This window comes from Arvicanthis niloticus, chromosome 2 (genome assembly GCF_011762505.2).
Source record: "Arvicanthis niloticus isolate mArvNil1 chromosome 2, mArvNil1.pat.X, whole genome shotgun sequence".
In the NCBI taxonomy this organism is placed as follows: Eukaryota; Metazoa; Chordata; class Mammalia; order Rodentia; family Muridae; genus Arvicanthis; species Arvicanthis niloticus.
Genome location: NC_047659.1, coordinates 134,191,660 through 134,218,811, shown reverse-complemented (window position 1 = coordinate 134,218,811; position 27,152 = coordinate 134,191,660). Strand labels below are relative to the sequence as shown.

The 27,152-nt window shown below is 48.8% G+C and overlaps 1 protein-coding gene across 2 annotated transcripts; it reads right to left on the bottom strand.

Moving 5' to 3' along the window:
- Positions 1 to 577: 577 nt before the first annotated feature.
- Positions 578 to 16,634, bottom strand: Cd40 (CD40 molecule). 2 transcript variants are annotated; one of them, XM_034495285.2, is made up of 9 exons: positions 16,505 to 16,634; positions 10,332 to 10,410; positions 9,887 to 10,012; positions 9,504 to 9,650; positions 9,080 to 9,173; positions 6,173 to 6,234; positions 3,535 to 3,621; positions 3,383 to 3,414; positions 578 to 2,522 (listed from the first exon to the last, which is right to left on the bottom strand). In XM_034495285.2, exons 1-9 carry the CDS (start codon positions 16,553 to 16,555, stop codon positions 2,331 to 2,333), a joined length of 870 nt encoding a protein of 289 aa, XP_034351176.1. In that variant the 5' UTR covers positions 16,556 to 16,634; the 3' UTR covers positions 578 to 2,330. The 2 variants fall into 2 exon arrangements, with proteins under 2 accessions (XP_034351176.1, XP_034351179.1); XM_034495288.2 differs by having other exon boundaries at positions 2,371 to 2,522; positions 3,383 to 3,409.
- Positions 16,635 to 27,152: the final 10,518 nt, after the last annotated feature.

Here is a 27,152-nt window from a genome sequence, read left to right as displayed (position 1 = left end):
GCACCATCTGACTGGGAAGCATTGGGGGGTCAGAAGGCAGCAGGGGACCCAGGATCTCCCTGAAAGCTGTTGCCCACTATGGTTGGGTTCTGGAAAGCAGAGAGACAGAGCTTGGAGAAGCTTGGAACCAAGAGTCCATGGGCCACTGCACAGCACTGTGTCACCAATGGCAAGTCACTCCACCTTTGTACCCATCCCCACCCCTGCAAAACAGGGAGGGATTCGGATGCTGCCTGCCCTATAAGGCTGCTTCTGGGTACCTGAAGCCTTGCTAGCTTAGCGCTGAACGTGAGCACACAGGCAAAACTCCCTGGAGACACAGCAGTCTGGGGACACGCTTACTTAAGCTCAGAAAATATCCTAATTCTTCCAACCTAACAGCAAATTAGATATATCATGGCCTAGCATGTCTACCCCCTAGACTCCTTTGTACATGTTTGATGATGTTTTAAAATGACGTGAGCATTACATGACTCTACTATTCTCTTGGAAAAATAATGAAGCATTATTGGAAACACAGCACCCCCACCCAATCACCTCAGACCACATCATTCTCTTTTTTTAAATTGTTCTTTTATATTACGTGTACAGGTGTTCTGCCTGTGTGGTATATCACACGTGTGCAGTGTCCATGATGTCAGAAGAGGGTATCAGAGCCCCTGAAATTGGATGGCTATGAGCCACTGTGTGAGTGCTGGAAACTGAACCAAGAGCCCTCGCAGGAGCTGCTGTTCTTAACCCATCTCGCCAGACCACTGTTGCAGTTGGGGTTTTCAAGGCTTCATTGGAAATCTTACCCACACAGGCATTCACGGTTTCTTAGCTTTCCTTCCGTATCTATATATACTATATTCAAATATAATATGCAGCCTGCTTACATACTGTCGTTGTCATATTGTATATTAAAACTGTTTGAAGGGTATGTGACATTGTGTACTTAGTTCGGGTTGTTGGGAGAAGTTGTTGTTCTTTAACAACTGTTTAAGTTGTTTGTTCTTGAGACAGTATCATGTAGCCCAGGTTGACCCTGAATTCACTATATATCCAAGGCTAGCCTTGAACTCTTGGTCTTCTTCCTCCTGAATGCTGGGGTTACAGGCATGCACCACTGTTAAGGTTTGACCTCACTGTGTATTGTGATGCTAAGTTTGGGCCCCCAAGACCTGGAGTCTGGACTGTAGATTCCCTCAAGTGACCAACACCCCCCCACACACACACACACCCACCAAGTTATTTCTGATTGGTAAATAAAGATGCCAGCAGCCAATAGCTGAGCAGAAGAGTGGGGGGAGATAGCTGAGCAGGAGATAGGTGGGGGTTAGGATTCCTGGGCTTGAAGTTGGAAGAGAACCAAGAGGGAGAAGAAGGTGAATGGAAAAGACAGAAGCCACCATGGGGTAGATGAGTTTAAGAGAACATGGCCCTCGGGACTTGCCCGATTGGAGTTAAGAGCGACCCACATGAGACATAGTAAGTAGTAAGTAATAACTGGCGGTTATCAATAGAAAAGTAGATGGAGGGGAGCACGGAGGGGAGCACAGAGGGGAGGATGGAGCTGCCCAGCTCTCATGCTGTTTAAGGCTTATTGTAAATATAAAGGTTGAGTGTGTCTTTTATTCGGGAACTAAATGGTAACGCCCCTGTAGAAACCCGGGGTCAGGATTAAATAATGTCTACAATACACCACCACATCCATCTTGGGATATGTGCACACACACGCCCACATGTACACACATGGGCACATATGCCGCCGAGCACACATGGAGGTCAAATGTGTGCATCACAACCCTCCGGATTTGGTTCTCTCCTTTTACCGGGTAGTCCCAGAGATCAAAATCAGGTAATCAGGTTTGGGTGGCAAGCCCCTTTACCCACAGAGCCATCTTACCTGCTTTGGAGTGTGTTTTTAAAAGCTGTTTCATCATAGCCCACTCCCTGTTTTCTGCCCCACCTGCTAGTGTTTCTGAGACCCCCATTGTATAAATAATTACAGATTTATTTAGCCAGTCCCCTGCTGATGGGCTATCAGGTGTCTTCTGATTGCCACAAGCCTCAGGCCATGGACTCCTGTGTCCATGACTCCTTACAGCGAAAGTCCCAGCAGGATATCTCTGGGTCCTGCATTGCTGCACTCTGTAGATATTACTGCAGACCCCCGATGCCCAAGCTTTTCCTCTATCTTAAAAGGTAAGTCGAGTCACAAGAGGGGAGCAGGCATGACAGTTAGCTGCACTGGGCTCTGTCTTGACTCCTTGCAAGCTTCAAATGTCAGCAGTTGGCAGAGCCAGGCCCCTGCTCCCGACCTGTCTTCTCCAAAGCAGTTCCAGGGCTCAGACCAAGGGCCTCAAGGCTATGCTGCCTGTCACCTGCCGCTCCTGCACTGAGATACGACTCTCTTTACCATCCTCCTGTGCAACAGGCTGACACCCATGCAGTGTCTCCTGCACTGGAGCAGCGGTGTTGTGACCGGGATAATCTTCTATCTCCACAGGATCTTGCCGTCCAGCCTCAGGGGGTAAGGCCTGGGAAGCCAAGGTATGAGATCCAAGGTCAGCTCTAGCCACAGAGCTATCCTGCCTCTGAGGAGTAGAATCCTTCCTCCAAATCCCTTTCACTGGGGTGGGAGAATGGGGGTGGGGGAGAGTACCAAAGCTGATTTCTTGGATGCCTCCTGCCCCCTACTGGACAGATAAAATCTGGCATGAAATTTCCAGAGCCACTGCCCACCAGCAGAAGGAGAAGCTGCCCCTTTGGTTCCACCTACTGGCCCCTGAAGGTGGGTCTTCCCCTGCGGTCAGTGCTGGAGGAAAAGCACAGCCAGCGTTACTCTGCCAGTGGTGCCCAGCTCCACCCTAAGGGGAAGTGATTGGGTAGGAGGAAGAAGGGATGAAGACTGGAAGCAGGGCTGGGTGGGGGTGTGAGTAGCCCACTGTCACCCTACATGTTCCAGGGACAGACCCTGAACCTGTTTGTGTGTGTGTGTGTGTGTGTGTGTGTGTGTGTGTGTGTGTGTGTGTGTGTGTAGTGTGTGTAGTGTGGTATTGAGCATATGTGCATGGGGTAGAGGGTCCACACACCCATGTACGCACTATCAGAGATCAGAGGTCAACATCCTGTGTCTTCTTGCACTCTCAACCCTTATTTTCCAAGTCAGGGTTTCTCTTGGAACCTGGAGTACCACACGGTTGGCTAGCAAGCTCTGGAGATCTGTGTCCACTTCCCCCACCAGCTCTGGCGTGACAGGCTTCTTTAATGGATATTGGATCCACACTCAGGGATCCAATACAAGCTCTCTGCTCACTGAGTAGGAGTCTGTCTCCATATGCCATGAGCCTCCCTACCTGTCACTCTTCCCAGCTTCTCTCTCTCAGGAATGGCTTACCTCATTATCCTTTGGTTTCTTGACCACCTTTTCTAGTGAGAAGAAGAGGAAGAGGAAGAAGGGGTGGGGCATTGGGAGGTCGAGTCAGGATTAATCAGTGGCTGGTTCTGCAGGGCTGAATCCTCCCTCCCTTTCCCCTCCTCAGCACTCACTGATATAGAGAAACACCACTAAGATGGTGATGAAGATGACCATCACAACGGGAATGACCAGCAGGGCTCGCATCCGAAACTGGAAACCTGGAGAGACAGACTTGAGTGGACCTCACTGGCGGGTTCTTCCACTGGCCGGTACTCCCACTGGCTGATGCTCCCACTGGTGGGTGCTCCCACTCCTTGCCCAAAGCAGTTGTATCCTCCCAGAATTCAGGCCTTCTGATATTAGAGCTTTCAAGCAGTAGCATTGTCGGGTAATGTGGCTACTAGGGGAACTTTTAAGATGCTTTATGGTATTTGCCAATGTTTATAACTTGAGAGATTCCATCTTTGGGGGGCAGGGTACGGTGTCTGTGGGCCTAGTGTATGTTCAGGTGTGTGCACCTGTACACACATGCAGCAGCCAGAGGAGGATGCATGTGTCCATCATATTACACCTTTTGTTGAGACAGTCTCTCACCGAGCCTGGAGCTAGTCTGTGAGGTAACAAACTACAATTCTCGTTCTAGTGCCACCCCCTACACACATAGTCTTAAGGTCCCAGTCACATGTGGCATGGCCACGCCTGGCTCATGCTTGCACAGTAAATACTCCCACCCTTCAAGCTGTCTCTCCAGCCCTGGGAGATTGCAGTTAGGATGATAAGCCCCTCTGGGAGCCAGCTTCCCATCTGGTGTGTTCGTCAGCTGTGGAGTGAAGGAACGGCCCGCCTGCCTGCTTCACCCTTCCCTATACTTCGTGTGTGCAGCGCTCGTGCTGAATTGTTACATCTGCTATGGAAGTGTGGAGGAGACAAATAAAGTGTCTCTTGTGTCTACACTGCTATTCTAAGTGACAAATGAAAGGACCAAAGGGCAGATGGTCTCAGAGGTGAGGGGTGCAACCACCTCCCGGTGTGCGCAGTTACACACACACACACCCTCAATCATAAAGGTAGGTCCTCTTTGAGACAGAGTCTCTCTAAGTGCTTCAGGCTGGCCTTGAACTTGGGGTTCTCATGCCTGTACCACCACACCCAGTTCATAGGTCAGGAGGCAGACACCAATGAAACAAACACAGGCCCATAGGTGGCTTCCTGGCTTTTAAAGAAACTTGTATTGGAGCCAGGGCCAAGGTTAGGATAAAGAAGGCAGGCAGGGTCGTGCGTCTGGCAAGGTCAGCTCTTACTTAATTTAAAAATTCGCCATGTTGTGCATCACTGGTTTTTGTTGTTGTTGTTGTTGCTTTGGGGTTTTGTTTTGTTTTGTTTTGTTTTTTACATTTTTGTTTTTCTCACATCATCTCAAAATGTTTTCTTTTGCTTACTGTCCCTTCACAATATTTTCTTAAATGTTACACATGAACTCAAGTGCTTTTCACACTCCATCCCAGTCACACACTTCCTTCTCGAGGAAGCAACTTCGAGAAAAAGCAAAGAGACTGCACTTTTATTTTCTTTTACTTTGCAGCACTGGGGGTCTAACCCAGGACCTCACGCATGCTGGACAAGTGTGAGGATCTAACCTAGGACCTCACATATGCTAGACAAATGTGGGGGTCTAGCCCAGGACCTCACACATGCTAGACAAATGTGGGGGTCTAGCCCAGGACCACACATGCTGGACAACTGCTCCACCACTGAGACCCAGCCCCAGCCCTAGCTCTCTTGTTATTTTTTTTGATAAGGTTTTTAATTTGTAATTATTTGTACCTCTGTATATTTGAAAGTGCCTAGTAGTATGTATGTGCACCATGTCTGTGCCTAGAGCCAGCAGGACATCAGATCCCCAGGAGCTGGAGTCATGAACAGTTGTACACTGCCAGATGTGGGCACTGGGAACTGAACCCAGGTCCTCTGTAAGAGCAGCAAGTGCCACCTCTCCGGCCCTAGAAACATATTTAAACTTTTATTTACTATTATTGTGTGTATGCATGTACATGATGTGTGCACACACACATGTGCTGTGCTGAATATGCAGTGGTCAGAGGACAACTTTTAGGAGCTGGTTTTCTCCTCCCACCTTTACACGGACGCTGGGCCTGGAGGCTGGGCCATCAGGCAAGAGCTTAACTTACTGACCTACCTCAGCAGCCCTGTTTCTATGTTGAAACAGTGTCTTCCTAAGCTGCCTAGGCTAGCCTTGAACTTACAAAGCTCTCGCCTCAGCTTTCTAAGTAGCTGTGCTAACAGGCCCACTCACCAGACCTAGCTCTCTTACCCATCTCTGTCTTCACTCATTCAATGACAGCCTGGTCTCTGTTGTTATCTGAGTTTGTAATCCATTGCTGGGGGTTGGGGGGCTGGTCAAGCTTCACATCCTAGCATCCAAACTGAGGTTACCAGGCGACACTGTGACAGTGTACCTGAACCTCAAGCAAGGGGCAACAGTTTCCAAACTGCAAAATTCCATGCCAAGCACATACATTACCCAAGTAAGGGAAGAAGGAACTGTTGTCAACCTATTTCACAGCTGAAGAAACTGAGGTTCAGACAAGGGATGTGACTCATCCAGCTCCCAAGACAGGAGCTAAGGTACTATACCCCAAACTGCCACTTGCTCTCACTCCTACCCCAGTCAGTGTTCCTGTGTGCCTCAGTCTCCTCAGTTCTCTGCTTCCCAAATACTTGGCAAGGCCCATTCTCCCCTGGACTCACCACAGACGACATCAGTCTCACTTGTTCCTTCCTGTAGGACCACCAGGTTCTTATCCTCACAGCTGCACAAAGACACATGTTTACACATGTATGTGCATGCACACACACATGCAGAGAAGGGAAGGAAGAAGGGAGGGAGAGAGCAAGAAAGCAAGAGTGAGAGAGATAAAGAGGGAGGGAGAGAGAGAGAGAGAGAGAGAGGATATTAAGGGAAGGGAAAGACAAAACCCCACAGAAAGGAAAGGTTACAGCCATATTGAAATGAGGATAGCCAGGGATGTAGAGGGTAAGAAGTCAGGATGTGGAGAAGATAAGTTTGGTCTAAGGTGGGGCTTCTCAACCTTGGCACCTGCAGCTATTTTGTGCTGGGAAATGTCCTACGTTTCATGGAATCTCTAACAGCATCTTTGTCACCAGTAACTAAATGCCAGCAACAGCCCCCTCACCAAGTCCAGCCTCTGAAAGATGACCAGATGTGGCCAATGCCCCACAGAGAGCAAAACTGGTCCCCGTTAAGAAGCTCTGGTTTCAGGGTCTTCTGGGAAGACTTCTCCATGAGAGGGAGATCAGAAGGCATTGGAGGGTGGGAAAAGTTAGACACAGCTATGGAAGAACAGTGTGACAGGAGGGGAGTCACATGGTGACAAGTGTGGTGGTGGGCAACTCCGGGCAGGGCAGCTGCAGGCAGCTAGAGAGCGACCCTGGCATTAGCCGGATGCCCTGACTGGAGGGAGGATGTGCTGCTCCCAGGCAGCTTCTGGAGATGTTGCAGCAGAGTGGGCAGCCCGAGGCAGGACAGGACTGGAGATGTGAGGTGTGGATGGGCGATCCTGGGAGGAGTGGACTGAGAGGGATGCGGCAAAGGAAGACCCGGATGTGGTGGACAAGAGGCTTCAGAGAAAGCACGTGTTCTAGCCTTGTGTGAGAAACAAAGGCCCTCAGCACCTTTACAAATCCGTTGAAGCCTCCTAAGAGTAAGGGGTGTCCCAATTCCCAATAAGAAACCAAGGGTCTCAAACATACTGAGGCAGATTTAGGAGTCCCCAAAGATCAGAAGGGCCCCCAAAGGGTATAAAAGTTGAAACAGCAGCATGCACCAGCTAAGGTGGGGCAGTGGGGTGGCTGCAGATCTGACTACAGGCCAGGAACCACAGCTGAACCCACCAGTGAGGACTGTAAGTGCAAGCCGCAAGCAGGTACTACTCCAACCGCAGGAGAGACCAGTGCATGCGTGTGCGTGCGTGTGTAGCAGATGGGGGAGGAGTGTGTCAATGTGTTTGTTTATTAGCAGAGTCTCTGTGTCTCTGTCTTTCTGTCCCTCTGTCTCTTCCCCGTCTTTCCCTCTCCCCTCCTTCTCCGTCTCTGTCTGTATCTCTCTCTGTCTCTCTCTGTCTCTGTCTCTCTCTGTCTCTGTCTCTCTCTGTCTCTGTCACTCTCTGAAGGAGTAGTGAGAAAACAACCTGAGGAGACAAGTTTGCCCATTAAAAAAAAAATTAAATGTGAAACGTAAAAACGGAATGGGGAATGTGTTTACATGTTCTCCCAAACAGGAGACTTTGAAGCAAAAAAGTAGTGTGCCCAGGGGTGTGAGTGCGCCCAGAGGTGTGAGTGCTCCCAGGGGTGTGAGTGCTCCCAGGGGTGTGAGTGCACCCAGGGGTGTGAGTGCACCCAGGGGTGTGAGTGCTCCCAGGGGTGTGAGTGCAGGGTGCAGGTTGTGGGGGAAGAGATGGGAAACAAAGCTGGATGGCACAGCCCCATTCCAGGGAGTCTGGGCTTCCTCCCAGCAGTGAGCCAAGGCATGCTTTAACTCATGAGGCGTCGTGATCCAAAAGCTCACAACACAACATGGCACAAAGCAGCCAAGGGAAACACCAAAGGAAAGGAGCCTATGAGGAGCCAGCACCACACCACAGTGAGGAGGCACAAACTCGCTAGAGGGTAAGGAGGGTAAGGAGGTGGATTCCCAAGGCATTCATACCAGACTTCACAAGCCTGACTGACATGGAGGTGAAGGCAAGGGTGGGCAGCTTACTGTGTGACTGCCTGGAGCCAGAACCTGTCTGTCACTTGGGCTCAGGGCTTGGCTAGAGGCCCGTTCTGGATTTACAGAATTTGAGGTGCTGGTGATCCATTACATTCAACAGTGGGACCTGACCACCTGGGGCCCAAACAACAGATCCAGGGGGAGATGGAGCCACAGATGTAGACAAGACAACCAAGGAGAGGTGGGAAAAAGTGGTCAGAGAACCCAGACAAAGCCTGACAAACACAAGAGTCCAGAAGGCCTGGGAACATTGATAACTTACTCAGGAAAGCACCGTGAACCTGAGAGCCCGAGTTCAAGCCCTAGAACCCACAATTAAAAAAAAAAAAAATTCCAGGCTTGGTAGCAAGTGGTTGTAATCCCAGTGCCTGAGGAGCGCCACACCAAGTGGATAGCTGACACATGCACCCACATGCACATACATGAACATGTGCACACACATACACACACGAACACATGCATACACGTACACACATGCATGCACACATACACACACATGCATGCACATGCACATACACATGCCAAGTTAATAGCTGGCACATGCATGTGTGCATACACACATGCACGCATGAACATGTGCGCACACGCACACACACATGCACACACACACACCAAGAAAGTGAACTGAAAAGAGGAGGAAGGGGTATCATGATGCCTTAAGAAGAGACTTCAGAAGAGATAGAGAGCAACAGGCTTTATCAACTAAGCAAAAGCAGGCTAGAAAAACTGCACAAAGTGTCCCTTAGGCCAGCCACAAGGTCACATTCACGAGTAGGTGAGGCCATAGGAGTGAACAGCAGGTGGCTAAAGAGACTGAGACAGGACCCACCCTACTATTGGTTAGGGAGAGGTGACCCTTATACCTTGTCCAAGGACGACACTTTTCGGAAAGCGATGACTCATTGGAGAAGAAGCCGACTGGGCAGGGATGACAGAAGGTGTCAGTAGTCTCAGTGGCTGGGAGGATGTGGGAGGACACATCAGCAAACACTCAGGACCACAGTGTCTGACTCCCAGGAGGAGGCAGTAGACAAGCAGGGCAGGAAAAAGCACCTGCCCTCAGCTCCTTGCCCCAGCGCAGTGCAGCCCGTGAAGGCCACAACCCAGCAGAAAGCTGCCCAGAGTCAAGGTCAGAATCCAGAAGAGCCCATGTCCTGTTAACTGGAGGGAAGATGCCAGCCCAGGTGGGAACTTCTCTGCCCTCAACTTCTGAAGGCCAAAGGCCGACTGCTCACCCCAGCTCTTCTCTCTCACCAACAGAGCTGTTTCCCCAGGCAGGCTGCTTACCCATCTTCACAACTCCAAAGCCAGGGGCGCAGGGTGTGTGCTGAACACACGCCTCACAATCCTTGCTGGTGCAGTGTTGGCCTTCCTTACAGGCACAGACAGTGTCTGATTCTGCAGTACCCGCCTTCTGAACCCGAAGCCCTTGATCTGAGTGGAGATGAGAAGGAAGGATGGGAAAACCCACCAGGCCACAGCAAGGACCCCATTCCTCACATCACTGGCTGGTTTTCTTACTCTTCCTAATACAGACGTCAATCTACTAACTCCTTCAACCCAGACTCCAGCTCACCAGGACAGACCCTGGCCACTAACATCAGAGGGACTTCAGTGTTAAGAATATCAACCTGGTTCTCAAGTACCCCTTCCCAGGCAGCCCCACGCACTGAGTTCGCAGTGTCTATGCTGGTGACAGCGGATCTCCATGTTCCAGTGGGCTAAGAATTCGCCTGAATTGCACGGGTGACACTGAGTCTTCTCAAGAGCTGTGCAGTGGCTTGTCAGTCTATTTCCTGAAAACCAGGAGGACATGAGGCAGGTTGGGCCAATCCTGTGACTCAGACTGTGTTACAACCCAGTGAGCCGGGGCTGGGGGAAGGGGGTTGGAGCGGGGGGGGGGGGGGTGTTGGAGCTTAGGGATGGACATATCAGACCCTACATGAATAAAGAAGATGGAATGGAAGGGACATCTTGGGGCATTCTGGCATCAAGGAAGAGGGGGGAAATGGGTCATTTTGGACTTGAGTTTACAGTCCACACATGGGGCCTGCATCCATCAGCAAAGCAAGAGGGAAAGGGTCTTGATACGGGGCAGAAGGGCTGGCATCTTACCCGGTTGGCACAAATCACAGCACTGGCCATTGTGGAGGTATTGTTTGTCACTGCATGCAAGACACTGTCCTAGATGGACCTAGAAACAGAAGTGAGTGACTGGAAGGGGTGTTTGACAGGCATGTTGAAAGTTAGCTAAGACATAAAAACATAGCTGTAGCCGATAAGGAAATCCAAAACAGAGAAGCAAGCCCCCACAGTATGACGTCTATTCGGTTTTGTTGTTATTTGGCTCTGCTGTCAAACCGAGTCTTTCTGCCATCTAGCAAAGCAAGAACTCAGAACCCTCTAATCTGAACAGATGCGCATGACTCTTCTGAACAGATGCGCAGTGCTCCCAAAGACCCAGCAGGAAAGGAGAACTCCAGTTCTTCCTCCAGAGTCCTGAGGCTGCCGGCTCAAGCTGGCCTCAGTCCTTCTTCCGGTTGCTGTCCCCAGCTCCCCACCACCAGAAGGGTAAGAATTACTCTACAGAGAGCAACACTGAACAGGGTCCCACAGGGATGGGATTCAATGCATTCAACATGTCATTCTCTTTTTTTTGTTTGTTTGATTTTTTTTTTTTCTGGTTTTTTTCAAGACAGGGTTTCTCTGTGTAGCCCTGGCTGTCCTGGAACTCACTCTGTAGACCAGGCTGGCCTCAAACTCAGAAATCCTCCAGCCTCTGCCTCCCAAGTGCTGGGATTACAGGCGTGCACCACCACTGCCCGGCCTCAACATGTCATTATTAACATTTGTTTCTGCAACATCCGGGTACCACCCATGCTATGAGCTGCTTCTTGCTAATTTAAACACACTTCTTTTAACTGTAAATCTTCTAGGGTTGCCTCAAGAGACCAGCCAGTATCACTTCCTATAAATTAAAAGAAACCCTAAAAATACACTCCAAAGATTCACAACAGGGTTTGTAAGCCTCAACTCAAGCTTTACTTGCCAAGGTCCTTCACTCTGTCTGCTCTGGGGGACGGGGTTAGCAAGTCTTTCAAAGGCATTAGCTAGCCGAGTGTGGTGGCACAAGCCTCTAATCCCAGCACTCTGGAGGCAGAGGCAGGTGGATCTCTGTGAATCCAGCCTGGTCTACAGAGTGAGTTCCAGGACAGCCAAAGCTACACAGAGAAAGCCTGTCTTAAAAAAAAGGAAAAGAAAAAAAAGTCATGATCTATGATCTAGCTCCAGAGACTTGAAAAACTAAGGAGCAAGATGGCTCAGTCAGTCGAGGCTCTTGCTGCCACGCCTGATAACCGGGGTTCAATCCCCAGGACCCACATAACGGAAGGAGAGAACCAACTCACAAAAGTTAGCGTCTAACCTCTGTGCATGTATGTGTGTATATGTACATACACATAGATAAATAGATAGATAGATAGATAGATAGATAATAGATAGATAGATAGATAGATTGATTGATTGATTGATAGATGTTTTAAATGAATAAGAAAAGAATTGTTAGGAGTTGGAGAGATGGCTCAATGGTTAAGAGCACTGACTGCTCTTTCAGAGGTCCCGAGTTCAATTCCCAGCATCCACATGGCAGCTCACGACTGTCTGTAACTAGAGATCCAGGGGATCTGACACCCTCATACAGACAAACATGCAGGGCAAAACACCAATTCACGTGAAATAAAAACAAAACAGTATTTTTAAAAGAATAATAAGGGAAAGGTCTGAACCCACTTCATAGTTTATTGGGGGGAAAGTATGAAAACCCACCAATCCCTGAGCATGAAACCTCACCTATTCCCACCCTGAAAATCTCTACCCTGGAGAAGTCCCTCCGCAGGAAACTCTACATAAGCCTGCCTGTTGCTCAGTTCTCTGCTGCTTCTCCCCTGAGACAATGTAGGTAACTCCTAAAGCACGATACTTGGGGGGGGGGGTGGCTGGAGAGATGGTTCAGCGGTTAAGAGCACTGACTGCTCTTCCGGAGGTCCTGAGTTCAATTCCCAGCAACCACATGGTGGCTCACAACCATCTGTAATGGAATCACAACCTCTTCTGGTGTCTGAAGACAGTGACTGTGAACTCACATAAAATGAATGACTAGATCAAAAAAAAAAAAAACCTTGAAAAAATATTTTAAAAAAGAAAAATATAAACAAACAAAACAGAGAGAGAGAGAGAGAGAGAGAGAGAGAGAGAGAGAGGTTCCTGCTCAGCTGGTAAAGGCTCTTGCTGCCAAGCCTGATGACCTGAGTTCAGTCCCTAAGAACCACATGATAGGAAAAGCTGGCTTCCTCTCCATAAGTTTTCCTCTGACCTCCACACACGCTGTGGTACTCAAGCACGCATGTGTACATGCACACAAATAATATATAATTTGTAAGTGTAATGGAAACTAAATTTTTTAAAAGTGTGAAAGGTTTTTTTTAAGAACTATGAAGCGGGCCTGCGTTTTGGTGTATGTGTGCACAGGCAGTGCCCTGTCTGTGACTTGGAGCATGCACTTACTGTGACTGACGTGTGCGGAGGTCAGTGGGTAACACTGGTGTCAGTATTGACTCCCATCTTGTTTAAAACAGGCATGGCCTTTTTGTTGTTCTTGCTTGCACATGCCCAGTTAGCTCTGAAAACTCCTGAGATTCACCCCCTGCCTCACAGTAGGAGCGTTAGGATGTCAGACTTCTGCCACCACATACTACCTAACATGGATTCCGAGATGAACCCAGGCCCTTAGGCCTGTACGGTGAGTGCTTCAGCCACGATCCTAACCATGAGGTTTGAGATGAGGGTTTGGGGTTTTGTTTTGTTTTGTTTCTGTTTTTCAAGACTTTAAAAAAAAATTAGATTTTCTTATTTTATGTGAACAAGTGTTTTGCCTGCAGTCTAAATAGGTGCCACATGCATGCCTGGTGCCCTTGAAAATCAGAAGAAGCCACTGGATTCCTTGAAACTGGTGTCAAGGATGGTTGTGAGCCACATGTGGGTGCTGGGAAACCGGACCTGGGCCCTCTCCAAGAGCAATAAATGTTCTGATCATCTCTCTAGACACAGATTTTATTTTTGATTATAGGTAGATATATGAATATGTGCATGTGTGAGTGCAGGTACCCTCACTCACACCCTCAGGACAGGGAATCCGATATCCCTTGGAGCTAGAGCTGCCGGTGGCTGCGAGCAAGCAGCCCAATGTGGAGATTGGGAATCTGACTCCAGTTTTCTGCAAGGGTGGCACATGCTCTTAATGGCAGAGCGCTCTCTTTCTGGCTTGTATGTGTGCTCCTTAAAGCCAGGTTTTAGAAACAACCATGGTTAGGGGTTGTGTGGAGCCCTCGTTTGAAAACAGGACAAACCACTCTGCATCCATCCCAGACTAATTATTTTGCGTCTCTTAGGCTGTGTTTCCTTGTCGTTAAAGACTTGTTTTCATTATTCTTGTTGTATTTATGTACCTGCCCAATGTGGCTACTAAGAACTGAGCCTGGCAGCCAGCGTGCGCTCTTACCCACTAAGCCATCTTTCTAGCCCTGTGTTCTCACCTTTAAAATGGGATTATAACACCTGCCCTGGAGGCTGGACTAGGAGATTGTGAGAGAACACAGGTGCGTGGCCTGGCAGTCTGCCAGGGTAATGCTCGGGAAATGGTAGCTTTCATCAGCACACGTAGATGATGGGTGTCTGCCCTAGTGTCCTATTCCCTGGCAACAGTCTGACTGCTGGAATCCAGGAAATTGAGAGCTCTCACTCAACCTGGGTATGTGAGCAAATCACTTAATAAAATATACCTGAAAGCACCTCCCCCAATGGGGCATCATCTCCAGGCAGCACTCCCACCCTCCTTCTAGAACAGCAGACAGCCTCGATGGCATCTCTGAAAAAGACACCTTCCCTCTGATGCCTCATCAGCCCCAGTTTCCATCCCCCAAAGCACTGGTCCTTCCTCCACAAAAGGTCCCGGGGCCACAGTTTGGCGACCCCTTGCCATGTAAGTGGCAGGCTCAGAAGTCAGGCAGACATAGATTCACATCCACGCTGAGAGACTTTGTGTATAACTCCTCCCCTTTCTGAGTCTCATTTTGGTCATCTGTGTAACAGAGATGTTGAGAGAAATCAAATGAAGGCCATAGGCAGTCTCGCTCACACCCCATGTACAAAGATCTCAGGAAAGAGCACCTGTTATTTCTGTCAGGGCCCAGCCCCTCCCTGGAGCCCAGACTGGGGCTTACAAGGGCAGACTCTGCTCTCAGGTGGTCCAGACTAGCCTTCATCATGCCTCTGTTTCTTCCTTCGTCCCTCCCAAAGACCCTCATCCACCCTCTTCCTGCGTCCTGTCTCCCTAAAGGTGGTTGCTTAGAGCAGTGGTTCTCAACCATCCTAACGCTGTGGCCAGTTACAGTTCCTCATGTGGTGGTGACCCCCAACCATAAAATTTTTTTTTTTTTTGCTACTTCACAATTGTAATTTTGTTGCTGTTCTGAATCATCATGTAAATATCTCTGTTTTCTGATGATCTTAGACGACTTCTGTGAAAGGAACCACTGGCTTAGGGTAAAAATGAAAACTAGTAAATTCTCTCACTCCTGCTCCTCTCCTGTGACTGAAATCCCTGTGACAGTGTTCCTTGGCAGGTCACATGTCAGAATCTACACTCTGGCTGGAGATGTAGCTCAGTTGGCACAATGACCACCCAGGATGCAGGAAGCCCTAGGCTCCATTCTAAGTGCCACATAAAACTGGGCATGGCAGTGTATGCCTGTAGTCCCAGCACTAGGGAGGTGGAGGCAGGAGGATCAAGAGATTCAAGGACAGGAGAGATGGGTGAGCTCTTAAGGTGTTTGCCTTATAAATGTGTGGGCCAGAATTCAGGTCCCCAGAAAACACGTGAAACACCAGGTCTTTGTAGTGGCCTCCCTGTAACTCTGGCTTCAGAAGACAGAAGCAGGGGATCCCCGAGCAAGCTGACCAGTGAGACTTGCCCTATGGGGAGCTCTGGGTTTGACTGAGACCCCTGTCTTGATGTGTAAGGCTGGAGAGTGTCCAAGAATGACTCACGATGTGAACTTCAGGCCACCACATGCAAGCACACGTGTGTTCCCACACAGATGCATATATACAAACCATGCATGTTTGTAAAATAAGAAAAAAATTTAAAAAATTAAAAGAAAAAAATTAAAAGTCATTCTCAAAAGTCATGAGTTTGAGGCCAACCTGGGATAGGTGATGTTGGCTGATTGACAGGTACGTGCTTAAGGCACTGACTGTCCCAGCTGCAGAAAGCCAGTCCTGAAACATGACACCGTCCTGCATAGACAAGTCAAAGCCCCTAAAATACCTAAGTCCCTGTCTCCAACTGAAAAGAATCTACCGAGCTTGAAAGCAAGGGGAGCCTCGCCAGAGGAGAGGGGATGAGACTCAGGTAGTCAGGGGATTCCCAGACTCCAGAATGAGGAACTGCAGAAATACATTTAAACCAAAAGTGAATCAAGGGCTGACTTCTGAAAATCCCCGAGATGTGCTTGATTGGTCTGAGCCCTTCTGGTGCCTGGAGAAACCTAATTTGGTCTCTTTATGCTTTCTTGGGTTCCAAAGCTATTCCTCCATCTCTTCCTCCCCCTCTTCTTCCTCCTCATCCTCCAGGTGCCTCTTGCACCATCTTAAGTTCAAGAGGCAGAGGCACAAACTTGGAGACTTCTCTAGATCGGCTTGGCTACAGTACCGGTTTGGTGGTTAGTAAATTACCTCTTACCAAAAAAGTACCTGGGGCTTTGTTCCCCCAAGACTCCTTAGGAGAAAGTGGCCCAATTGGCAAGGAGAAGATAACCACGGGTGGCAGTCATCTGTTGACAATGGGAAAGTGACAGGAAACAGGCCAGACCCGCCCCTTCCCCTAGCCAGGCTTTCCTGTCTGCTAACCCTTTCCAGTTTCTGTAGCCAGCTCCTGAGCCAAGGCTTGGATCACATAAAGCTGTCCAGGCACCGCTGTGTAGGAATGCCCTCCCCAAGCAGCCTCTGTGGACTATGTGGAACAGAACCCCAACCTTCTGGGAGGAATGAGGGGCAGCCCACCTCATTTGTTTTAAGTCAAGACCCGAGAGATCTTGCCCATCCTATTCACCGCTTCCCGCCTTTCCCAAATCAACTAGGAAGATCTCTCATCTCCGAAACCTTATCTCCTCTTTCCATCACTCACTCTCAAAGCCCTAACCCCCTCGGAGGTTAGAACAGAAGCCACTCACCGCTGTCAACAAGCAGCCCCAGAGCGCGCATAGCCGAGGCAAAGGCACCATTGCAGGGCGAGATCAAAGCAGCCAGATCACAGGGCTCCCAGCGAGGCCACAAGTCACTCCAAAGTCCCTGCTAAGAGTCCCGCCCAGGAAGGGGGCGGGACCTTCGGGAACCAATCTCGGTGGGCCTTTGGCTAGTCACTGAGCAGGGATTTCCCCAGGACCTTCCCAGGAGTCTGATTGCCCCTAAGAGTTTAAGGGATGGGCTCCATGGTGGCGGGAGAAGACGTGGTCCCAAGAGAAGCCCTTTTTCTACATCCCCCACCCCCACCCCTTCCCCGCAGGACCTCAAAAGCCACCTCTATCAGGGCTAAGGACTCTCCTGATTGCAAGGGAACAGAGGGAAGAAGGGATTTGGGCGCGCCACAGGGACACTCTTGGTTATCCACCCCCCAATACCCACCCGGGAATCTCTACAGAACCGAAAGCATCTCCAGAGAGGTCTAAGGAAGTCCCCAGCATCACCGCAAACTCAGAAAACGGGAAAGACCACAGTTGAAGGGCAAGGAGGCGATTCAAGGAAATGAGTTCCCTGCTCAGTTTCTCTTTCTTGAGAAGGAAATTCCCACGAGTGGGGGCAGCATCCCATCCTCTCATCCATGCGTGCCACTCAGGTGTCTCCACCAACTTCTATTCCATCTCAGCTCCATCCAGAGTCTGGAGACAGGCATTTACCCTATGGACCAGCCTTTCGTAGGATCAAAGGCCCCTTGAGAAATGTTAGAAGACTAGAGACACTCCCTATTCCTCCATTAACTTTTCAGGGGGAAGGGGGGCGGGTTTCAGGAGCAAGGATCTGAATTCTGGTCCTCGTGCTTGTATGGCAGGCACTTTACCCTGAGTGTCGTCTCCCCCAGTACCACCCACTATTATTCATCATTCATATTTCTTCTCCTCCTCCCCTTTCTCCTCCTCCTCCTCCCCACTTCCTTCTTCTCTCTTCCTCCTTCTCCCTCTCCCCCTTCTTTCTCCTTCTCTTTTTCTCTTCTTCCTTCCCCTCCCCCTCCCCCTCTTTCTCCTCTTCTCCCTCCCCCTCCTCCTCTCTTCTCCTCTTCCCCCCTCCCCTCTTGGAGTGTATGGGGGTCAGAGAACGTCTTAGGGGAGTTAGTTGTCCCCCTCCACCACATGGGATCCTATATCAAACTTAGGTGGTTAGACTTCATGAGCACAGTCTTTAACCCTATACCCCCCCACACACACACACACACTACCACCATCATTTTTGAACCAGGGTTCACATTTACTCTGCAGCTAGGATGGCTTGGGTTCTGGTCCAAACTCTGTGTCTGATGCATTGAGTTCCCCATCTCAGTCCCCTCCCAGGAACTTGAAATAGATGGTACTTGGGATGCTGATCCCCAAATTGAGCATCCAAGCCATGCTGAGAGACCAGGCTGCAAAGAAAAAGGAAGCCAGGGAAGAAAGGCGTGCTACATTAACCCCAGGCTTGGGGCCTGCCTTACATGCTGTTCAATTGCTATGAAGACACCATGACCAAAGTAACTCTTACAAAGAAAGCATTTAATTGGGGGCTTGCTTACACTTTTAGAGGGCTAGTCCATGATCATCGTGGTGGGAAGCAGACAGGCATGGTGTTGGAGCAGTAGCTGAGAGCTTTATATCCTGTGCCACCAGCTGCAGGAAGGGGTGGGGGGAGACTGGGCCTGGCATGGCCCTTTGAAACCTCAAAGCCCACTCACTCTTAGTGATACATCTCCTCCAAGAAGGCCACACCTCCTCTAAGAAGGCTACACCTCCTCTAAGAAGGCCACACCTCCTCTAAGAAGGCCACACCTCCTCTAAGAAGGCCACACCTTCTAATCTTCCAAAACAGTTCCACTAATTGGGAACAAACATTCAAACAAAGGAGTCTGTGGATTCCATTCTCAGTCAAGCCACCACAAAGCCTTTGCTTCATTTGTCATCACTCACGATTTAAGAGTCTCAGAAGAAGTTGCCTTTATGAGAAGCACAGGGCCGGATGATTGACTGAGGAGCACACCTGGGGGCTCAGGTTCCACTATACTATCTGCTTCTCCACCAGGAGTCCCCATCCACTATACTATCTGCTTCTCGCTCCGGAGTCCCCCTGTCCTGTCACCTCTGCCCCTGTCCTAACTCAGAGGCTCACAGTGAGGGTGTGAAGAGGTTGTCAATCCTCACCCCAGGAACAACCCCCCGTCACAAAGAAGATGGCCAGACAGACACAACCCTGGTGGTCTCAATACTGACCTCAAGCTACAGTGGCCTCCCGTGTAGAAAGGATGCTGGCCACATACAAAAAGGCCAGCAACACTCAAGTCAGGACCCAGGAGCCTCCATTAAAGCCACCCAAAGACATCCAGGATGAGGAGAAAATGAAGCTGTCTTTCCCTTTTTTTTTAATCCCCTTTGGACAACAAGTCTGGTTTTCATTCCTGGAAGCAGGGGTGGGGGGGGGGTGGAGGAGCCTTGGGTGGGGGTGGGAGGAGCCTTGCTAGAGAACCCCAGCTTTTGCTTATTCCTTATTTGCTTGATTTCAAAATTGGGCCCTTTGCAAAACTGCCTGGGGGAAGCCAGTTCAACAGAATTAAAACATTAATTATATTACATAAAACATATCATAGCAGCAATTAAAGCATCTTAAATTAATGTGTGAAAGAATAAATAGTAGCCTTCGGGTTGCCCCATGGGGTGCAGACCAGACAAGATAAAGGGAAGATATTTCAGTTCACACACACACATCCCTAGGAGACGCTTGTGGTGAGGCCCAGGGAAGGATTGGAAGGATATTGGGCTGAGAAGAGCACAAGGAGGGGGAGGGGCACTGAGACGCTTTCAGGGGAGGGGGCAATTGTCAGCTTTCCATCAAGGGAAGGGTCCAGCAATAGAGGTAGGGCGAGGGACGCTGGGAAGAAGGAAGAGGGAATCCTGTGATTCAGGATTCCAGATCCTGGAGGAAGTGGCCTTTGTGAGAAGCAGGGGGCAGGTGCATGGCTGAAGAGCCTGGAGCCTGGAGGTCAGAATCCACAGCATCTGGTACCCAAGGGTCCTACTCCGCTCACAAGCCTTTAACCTGCATCCTGTCTTTTCAACACTTAATGTATGCTGATTCCTGAACCTTTCCTATGTGTATTATACTGTACTTACATGTACATTTGCATGTGTGTGTGTGTGTGCATATGTATGTGTGTGTGTATATATGTCTATATGGGTGTATTTGGGTGTATTGTGGGCATGTTTGATGAAAAAATAATATAGAGCTAATTGTTTTTCATATTTTAACTTTGTCATGCATTTATCAGGGGTTTTTTATGGTGGATAAGTTCATTAAAATATAATTAATAGGTCAGGAGATGGTGGAATATGCCTTTAATCCCAGTACTTGGGAGACAGAGGCAGGCAGATCTCTGAATTTGAAGCCAGTCTGGTCTAGGCTTTAGTTTCATGAGAGCCAAGGCTACACAGAGAAACCCTGAATGTGTGTGTGTGTGTGTGTGTGTGTGTGTGTGTGTGTGTGTGTGTAAAATCCATTGTGAAGTTCCACAGCTTTAGAATGGCTTTGCCAACTGTCAAATGTTCATGGAGATGCATAGGCTTTGGGTCTGACTAATCTCTCTACATGATTTTTTTTTATTTGCAAATACATTACAACAAAGTTTTATTTAAGAAAAATAAAAAGAATATTAGTTAGAGTGGCTCATGCCTTTAATCCCAGCCCTCAGAAGGCAGAAGCAGGTGACTTTCTGTGAGTTTGAGGCCAGCCTGGTCTTCACAATGAGTTTGCAGTGGCTCCTTGAAACCATCCCAGCCCTGGGCTTCCAAGTCTGCATCTCTAACCAGCCTTTCACTTCATGTCCCACACTGTCACCTCCACCTGACAATACTGTCCCCTTACCTCCTGTCACCTCATTTTTCAGTGCTGGGGTTCAGTGCACCTCCTCTGGGAACTCCTCCCCCACCACAGCCGATGGGGGTGAACACGCCCACCTCCCCAAACTCACTCTCCAAGTCAGCCCCACCCTGCTGTACTTCAATTATTCTGTTTATTTGTGGAACCAGTGCGTTGAGGCAGCTCCACGGGGGCACGATAATGAAGCGCTCACACTAATCTCTCCCTCCAGCCATGCTCAGCCGAGTTTCCCTTTTCTGTCCCTTAATGACATTTTGGGCAGATTGCATTACTTTTGGATCTCTCTGTGTTGTTAAACCTCCGTCCTTTGATGCTTTATTCTCAAACTCAATTTAAATCTCATTTCATCTTCCCTGCTCAGCCAAGGATTGACTTGAGCCAGAAAGAATCTTGTCAGCTAGACATACAAAGCAGGCAAGCAGAAAGGACTGGCTGGGGGATGAGCCTTAGCTCATGTAAAGGAAGAGGCAGGAGAGGTCAGATAGCTCTGATGGAGTGGCTGGCCTCTGCAAAGCAAGCTCTCACTGCCGGTTGACACCCCCCTCTCCCCCCCCCCCCCCCCCCCGCTGCGGTGGCCAAGTGTTGGTTTCCTGAGGGGCAGTGAGTGATTCCCATGGTTTTCCCTCTGGACAGTTCTCTGACAGGATAGCCAGCTTAGATTCTAACATTCCTCTCTTCCATGCTACCACCTGGAGACTGCAGTAGAACCCTCTCAACCCAGAAGTCAGTCTGCTTAAATAAAAGCTCAGAAAAGTACTCAGGCTTAACTACTGTGGCATTGTTCACTTGGCTCCCAGGAACACAAGCATCCAGTGCAGCTGCTCTGCCATGTCTGCCCTATCCAATTCTCTCTGCCCAGAGAGGCACTGTCCCCTGCCAGGAAGACCTCAGGGAAGACAGCATCCCGCACCCCTCTTCTGCAGTTGCCCTCAATCTCCACAAGGTCCTTTGGGCCCCCATTAATTTCTTTCCCTTCAACTGTACACTCTGTGGTACCCAGGAAAACCAAAGACCCCACCCTCCCCAGGATTATTAATTAAAGTGGGCAGAGACGAGAAAACCAGGGTTGTGGCTAGTGGGTGTGGAGTCAGCTCTGCCTCTTTTAGTAACGCCTGTTGGGGAGATCTGACTCCCCACAACACAGAACCTGTGATCTTGCTGATTCCTAGCAGAACTTCCGCTCCATCACCTTTGTGATGGCCCTTCCTCACATCTGACTTGATTCCTAGAGAGAAGGGGATTGGTGTCTTAGTCACTGCCTTAGTCTGGGTTTCTATTGCTGTGGTGAAAGAGCAGGGCCAGAAAAGCATGTTGGGGAGGAAAGGGTTAATGCGGCCCACACCTCCACAGCACTGTTCATCCTCAAATGAAGCCAGGACAGGAAGGAAACAGGGCAAGAATCAGAAGGTAGGAGCTGATGCAGAAGCCATTGAGGGGTGCTGCTTGCTTGCTTGCTTGCTCAGATTGCTTTCTGGTAGAGCCCGGGCTACCATCCCAGGGATGGCACCATCCACAATGGGCGGGGTCCTGCCCCATCAATCACTAATTAAGAAAATGGCCTACAGGCTTATCTACAGCCCCATCATATGGAAGCGGTTTCCTAATTGAGGTTCCCTCCTTTCAGATGACTTTAGCTTATGTCAAGCTGACAAAAAAAAAAAAAAAAAAACAGTGGCTGGAGAGATGGCTCAGTAGTTAAGAGCACTGACTGCTCTTCCAGAGGTCCTGAGTTCAATTCCCAGCAACTACATGGTGGCTCACAACCATCTGTAACGGGATCCGATGCCCTCTTCTGGTGTGTCTGAAGACAGTGACAGTGTACTCACGTATATAAAATAAGTAAATAAATCTTAAAAACAACAACAAACTAGCCAGCGCATCCATCTTTTATTGCCTTCCAGCCCGGCCTGCATGCATGCTGACGAGGCACTTACTGAATAAATCCCAGGCTGTTGAGATGAAAGGAGTCCCTCGGCACCCACCTGCCTGGGCCCCAGTAGCTGCATGGCTGGCCATCCCCACTAGATGACTGAGCTCTCTTTCTGGGATTCCCACATATTTCCCTATAACTCACCAGTGTTGGGCTGGGATTTGTCAAGGGGAACTGAGGCACCTAGGAAAGAACACAACGGGAAGTCTGGAAAACCCAAGAGTCAACAAAGCAGAAAGGACTTTGACAGAAGCTTTGACCGAATGTTGTCGGGTTCTGGTTAAAATGACTTGCTGGCCTGGCTGCAAGATGTGTGGCGTCCAGATGTGGACGTCAGCTTTCTCGGACTGTGGCATCTGCCATGAGAGATGGATTTGGTGGTAGAAGAAGAAGTGACTCAGATTCCCCGCTGTCATCTCCAGGTGTTCTACACCCTGGCTACTGTGGGCCTCCCCCTCTGGTGCCCACTCACTAGGGACTTTCAGGTGTCAGGCTTTCTTTGTTCCTGCCTTGGAGCTTTGTCTGTGTCCTGACTCTACCCACTGGCCTCCTCTTCCCTAGCCTGGTCTAAGACAGATGGTGTCTCCTAGGGAGACCTATTTTGAGACCCTCATCTAAAAAGGAGTTTCTTCTGCTGCCCAGCCCCCTCTTGCTCCCCACAATGTCCTCAACATAGATAGAAGATGTGTTTTTGGAAAAGGGCTGAGCAAGAGACTGGAAAAGCAGACTCAGACCAGAACCCCAGGAGTCAGAATATAAAGAAGTCCTTTCGGCCATGCCTGCACTGGCCAGTCCCCAGGACAGTCCTGTGTTCCCACCTCCAGCTCGTCACACCCACATTTGATCCCCTCCTCAATGGACCAACAGAAACTAGTGAGTCACAAGAGGTCACAAGGAATCCAGAATATAAAACCCCGACATTTGCTTGACGTTTGGCTGGAACGACGGATCAGTCAGTGACTTACTTGCTCCCAACGCCGGAAAACTTGAATTCAGATCCTCAGCTAACCCTATGACTGGGGAAGCAGAAACAAGTGGATATCTGTGAGTTCCAGGCCAGCCAGGGATACCTAGCTAGACTCTGTTTCAAAACAATCAAAGAAACAAAACAAACCACAACAAAAATGAGGTAGTGTGTGTCTGTAATTCCAGTGCTGGAAGCCAGAGACAGGAGACTCCCCAGGACTTGCGGGCCAGTCTAACCAAATTGGCAAGCTCTATCGAAGTTCAGTGAGAAACCCCTGTCTCGGGAAGAAAGTAAGGTACAGGGCCGGCAGGATGGTTTAATGGGTAGGGGTGCCTGCTGCCAAGCCTGACAATATGAGTTCGATTCCCAGGACTCACATAGTGGAAAAAAGAGAGCCAACTCCTGAAAGTTGTCCTCTAAAGTCCATGTCCCAGTAGTGTCACTCCTGCTTAAGCATATACAATAAATATATACACACGTAAATACATAAATATAGTAACAAAAACATAAGGTGCAGAGTGATTGAGGAAGACACCCAAGATACATGATTTGAGTCTTTTTATACAGCAATATTTGTACTGAAGAACACTCAGTTCTAGACACACACTGCCTCATCAAAGTTTTTATGTGGCTTTGGGGTATCCAGAGTTGCATGCCAAACACTTTACCCACTGAGCCATCTCCCCCAACTCAAAATCCTGTGTCTTAATTCTCTAGTGTCCCTGCAGAACATGTTTGATATAATAAAGATATTATATCAAACAGACACTTCATATGGATATGAAATATTGCAAACCAAAAATAATCCATTGCCCTATTCCAGAATTAAATCAATATTTTCATTTGTACATTTATATTTTCATCTTAGTCCTAGCCTGTTGGTATCTTTAAAGTTCTCTCTGCCAGGGAAAGCATGCAGTCTCTGTTTTATATTTCCCCATAATAGTATGCTGTGAACATTATTCCCATAATATTTTTTCTTTTATAAGATTTATTTTTATATTATTACTATTATATGATTTATTTATGTTTATTTTATGTGCATTAGTGTTTTGCCTGTATGTATGTCTGTGTGAAAGTGTCAGATCTTCTGGAACTGATGTTACAGACAGTTGTGAGCACCATGTGGGTGCTGAGAATTGAACCCAGGTCCTCTGTAAAAGCAGTCAGTGCCCTCAACATTTGAGTCATCTCTACAGCCTTAGATGATGATGATGATGACAACGATGATGACGACGACGATGATGATGATGTCATTATCATCGTCATCATGATGGTTTTCTCTGTGTAACCCTGGCTACTCTCAAGCTTGCTCTGTAAACCAGGTTGGTCCTGAACTCAGAGACCCACCTGCCTCTGCCTTCAGAGCACTGGGATTAAAGGGGTGCTGTGTACCACCATTGACTGACTATAAGATGTATTTTTAATTCTGTGTATCTGTATATGGTATGCACTCATGAATGTAGTGTCCATCTGGGGACCAGAAGAGGGCACTGCATTCCCTGTAGCTGGAGTTACAGGTGGCTAGGAGCACACTGACCTGCTGGGAACCAAACTTGGGTCTTCTACAAGAGTGAGCAGTCTGTGCTCACAGGGAGCAGTCTCTATCCCCACGTCTTTCTTCCTTTACCTATCATTACTCTTCCCCCTTCATGACATCCCACTAGGTATCATTCTACACGTTAAAGAATGTACTTGTTCATTTCCTAAGAAAAGGAATCTATCATTTTCTGAAACCATTTCCCACTAAATAACACACCATAGAAATTGTTCCAAGTCAGGAGACACAGATCTGCAGCTCCCGATTGAAATAGTTATGCAGTGCTCTGTGTAGTGAACATGTTGCGGCCGGTTCAGTTGCTCTGCTGTGGACTGGAACCCAGGTTGTCACTCCCGCAGTGGGCACCGCATGGCACAGGACCCTTGATCATGCATGCTCGGGCACTTGGATTCTGTTATCTGAAGAGCAGATTTCTAGAAAGAACCTGCTGTGTATACAACATGCAAACAAGAATTTCCAAAATACTTTGCAAGGAAAACAATTGGAAAATTTATATTTAAAAAGTTTCCGGTTGCCAGGTGTAGCTGTACACATCTTTAGTCCCAGCGTTCAAGAGGCAGAGGCAGGCAGATATCTGTGAGTTCAAGACCAGCCTGGTCTATATAACCGGTTCTAGGACACCAAGGGTTACACAGGGATCCTCTGTCTCAAACAAAAGAAAACATTTTTTAAAAAAAGAACCTTGGACTCTCTCCATTACTAAATGTTATTGTCCATTTAGTATTTGACAGCTCAGTGGGTAACAGATATTATTTATTTAATGTATATGAGTACACTGTAGCTGCCTTCAGACACACCAGGAGAAGTCATCAGATCCCATTACAGATGGTTGTGAGCCACCATGTGATTGCTGGGAATTGAACTCAGGACCTCTGGAAGAGCAGTCAGTGCTGAGCCATCTCTCCAACCCAATTCACATTTCTCAAAAATTATACTGCTTTATCAGCGAAATTAACATTTTTCTTTTTGTGGGTCCAGGGCTTGAGCCTAGGGCCTCGTGTCGTATCCCCGGTCTCCTTTCTAGAGTGAAGCAGTTACTCAAGCTGGCCTAGTGCCCACTCTGGAGCCCAGGAAGGTCTGGACTTCATGATCCCAAGGAGCTGGACTCACAGGCCCACCCTACTAGACCCAGTGACGGACAGTGGCTTATGTCTTACCACGTCTTTTTCTATGAACTAATTCTCCTTTTTGAGATCGTTGTCATTTGATCTCATGTGTTCATCCAATCACTTCACAGAGCAGGTGATGTGGGTCACATGTTAGTGATACTGCAATGGACAAAGTCCCAGCACTGATGAGGTTCTTTGTATGGGACAGTCATTAACCTCTTCCTCTGTCATTGTGTCAAAATCAGCTCTGATGTCTGATTATGATCTCTGGCAGCCGGTAACCATCTATCTCGGCTTGGTTATAGGATGTAAAACAGTATTGGACACTTAACCATCACTTTGTCAAAGCTGGGAGTGTGTTTAGTCCAACACCCCACCATGTGGTACCTTGCAAGTCCTCATCCACGGTCAGCACTCTTGGACATATCTTGAACACCTATGACAACCTGTTCTGGAGCCATTAAGAGCTTCAATGGCATCTGTAGCTAACTCTGGACAGGGGCAGAACTGCCAGAGTTAAGCGTCCATGAGAACAGCCCCTTTACCATTGGCTGAGGGGGAGTTCTAAGCCAGCACCTTCATTCCTCACTCCCTAGGAAGGCTAAGAAGTAGGTTCTGCAGCAACCTCCCTCAGGACAGGGTCTCTCACTGGCCCAGAGCTCACCAAATAGGTTAGGCTGGCTGGCCTGAAAGCCCCAGAGACTGGCCTGTCTCTGCCTCCTCAACATGTGCCACCGCAACCAGTTTTGGGAATTGAACTAAGGTTCCTGAACATTTAAGGCAAGTGCTTTACCAACCAGGCATCCCAGTCAGCCCAGTACTTGCAAGGGTAGTACTTGCAGCCTCAGACAGCTCCAGGCTAGTTGGGCAGTGGTGGGCTTTTTTTGGTTTGGTTTGGTTTTTTTGTTTTTGTTTTTCTAGACAGGGTTTCTCTGTGTAGCCCTGGCTGTCCTAGAACTCACTCTGTAGACCAGGCTGGCCTCGAACTCAGAAATCTGCCTGCCTCTGCCTCCCAAGTGCTGGGATTAAAGGCGCTGCCACCACTACTCGGCAGCCTGAGCTTTTCATTCCCTGCTCTGGAGGGCTCTGCCTTCTCCTCTCCTCTCCTCTCCTCTCCTCTCCTCTCCTCTCCTCTCCTCTC

Excerpts from the sequence above, each read along its gene's own strand:
- Cd40 (XM_034495285.2), bottom strand. The coding sequence starts at position 16,555 with ATGGTGCCTTTGCCTCGGCTATGCGCGCTCTGGGGCTGCTTGTTGACA. Across the intron at positions 9,651-9,886 it reads GCATAGACACTGCGAACTCA|ATCAAGGGCTTCGGGTTCAG; the intron begins GTGCGTGGGGCT and ends ATCTCCACTCAG. Across the intron at positions 2,523-3,382 it reads AGAAACCAAAGGATAATGAG|GCCTTACCCCCTGAGGCTGG; the intron begins GTAAGCCATTCC and ends TTGGCTTCCCAG.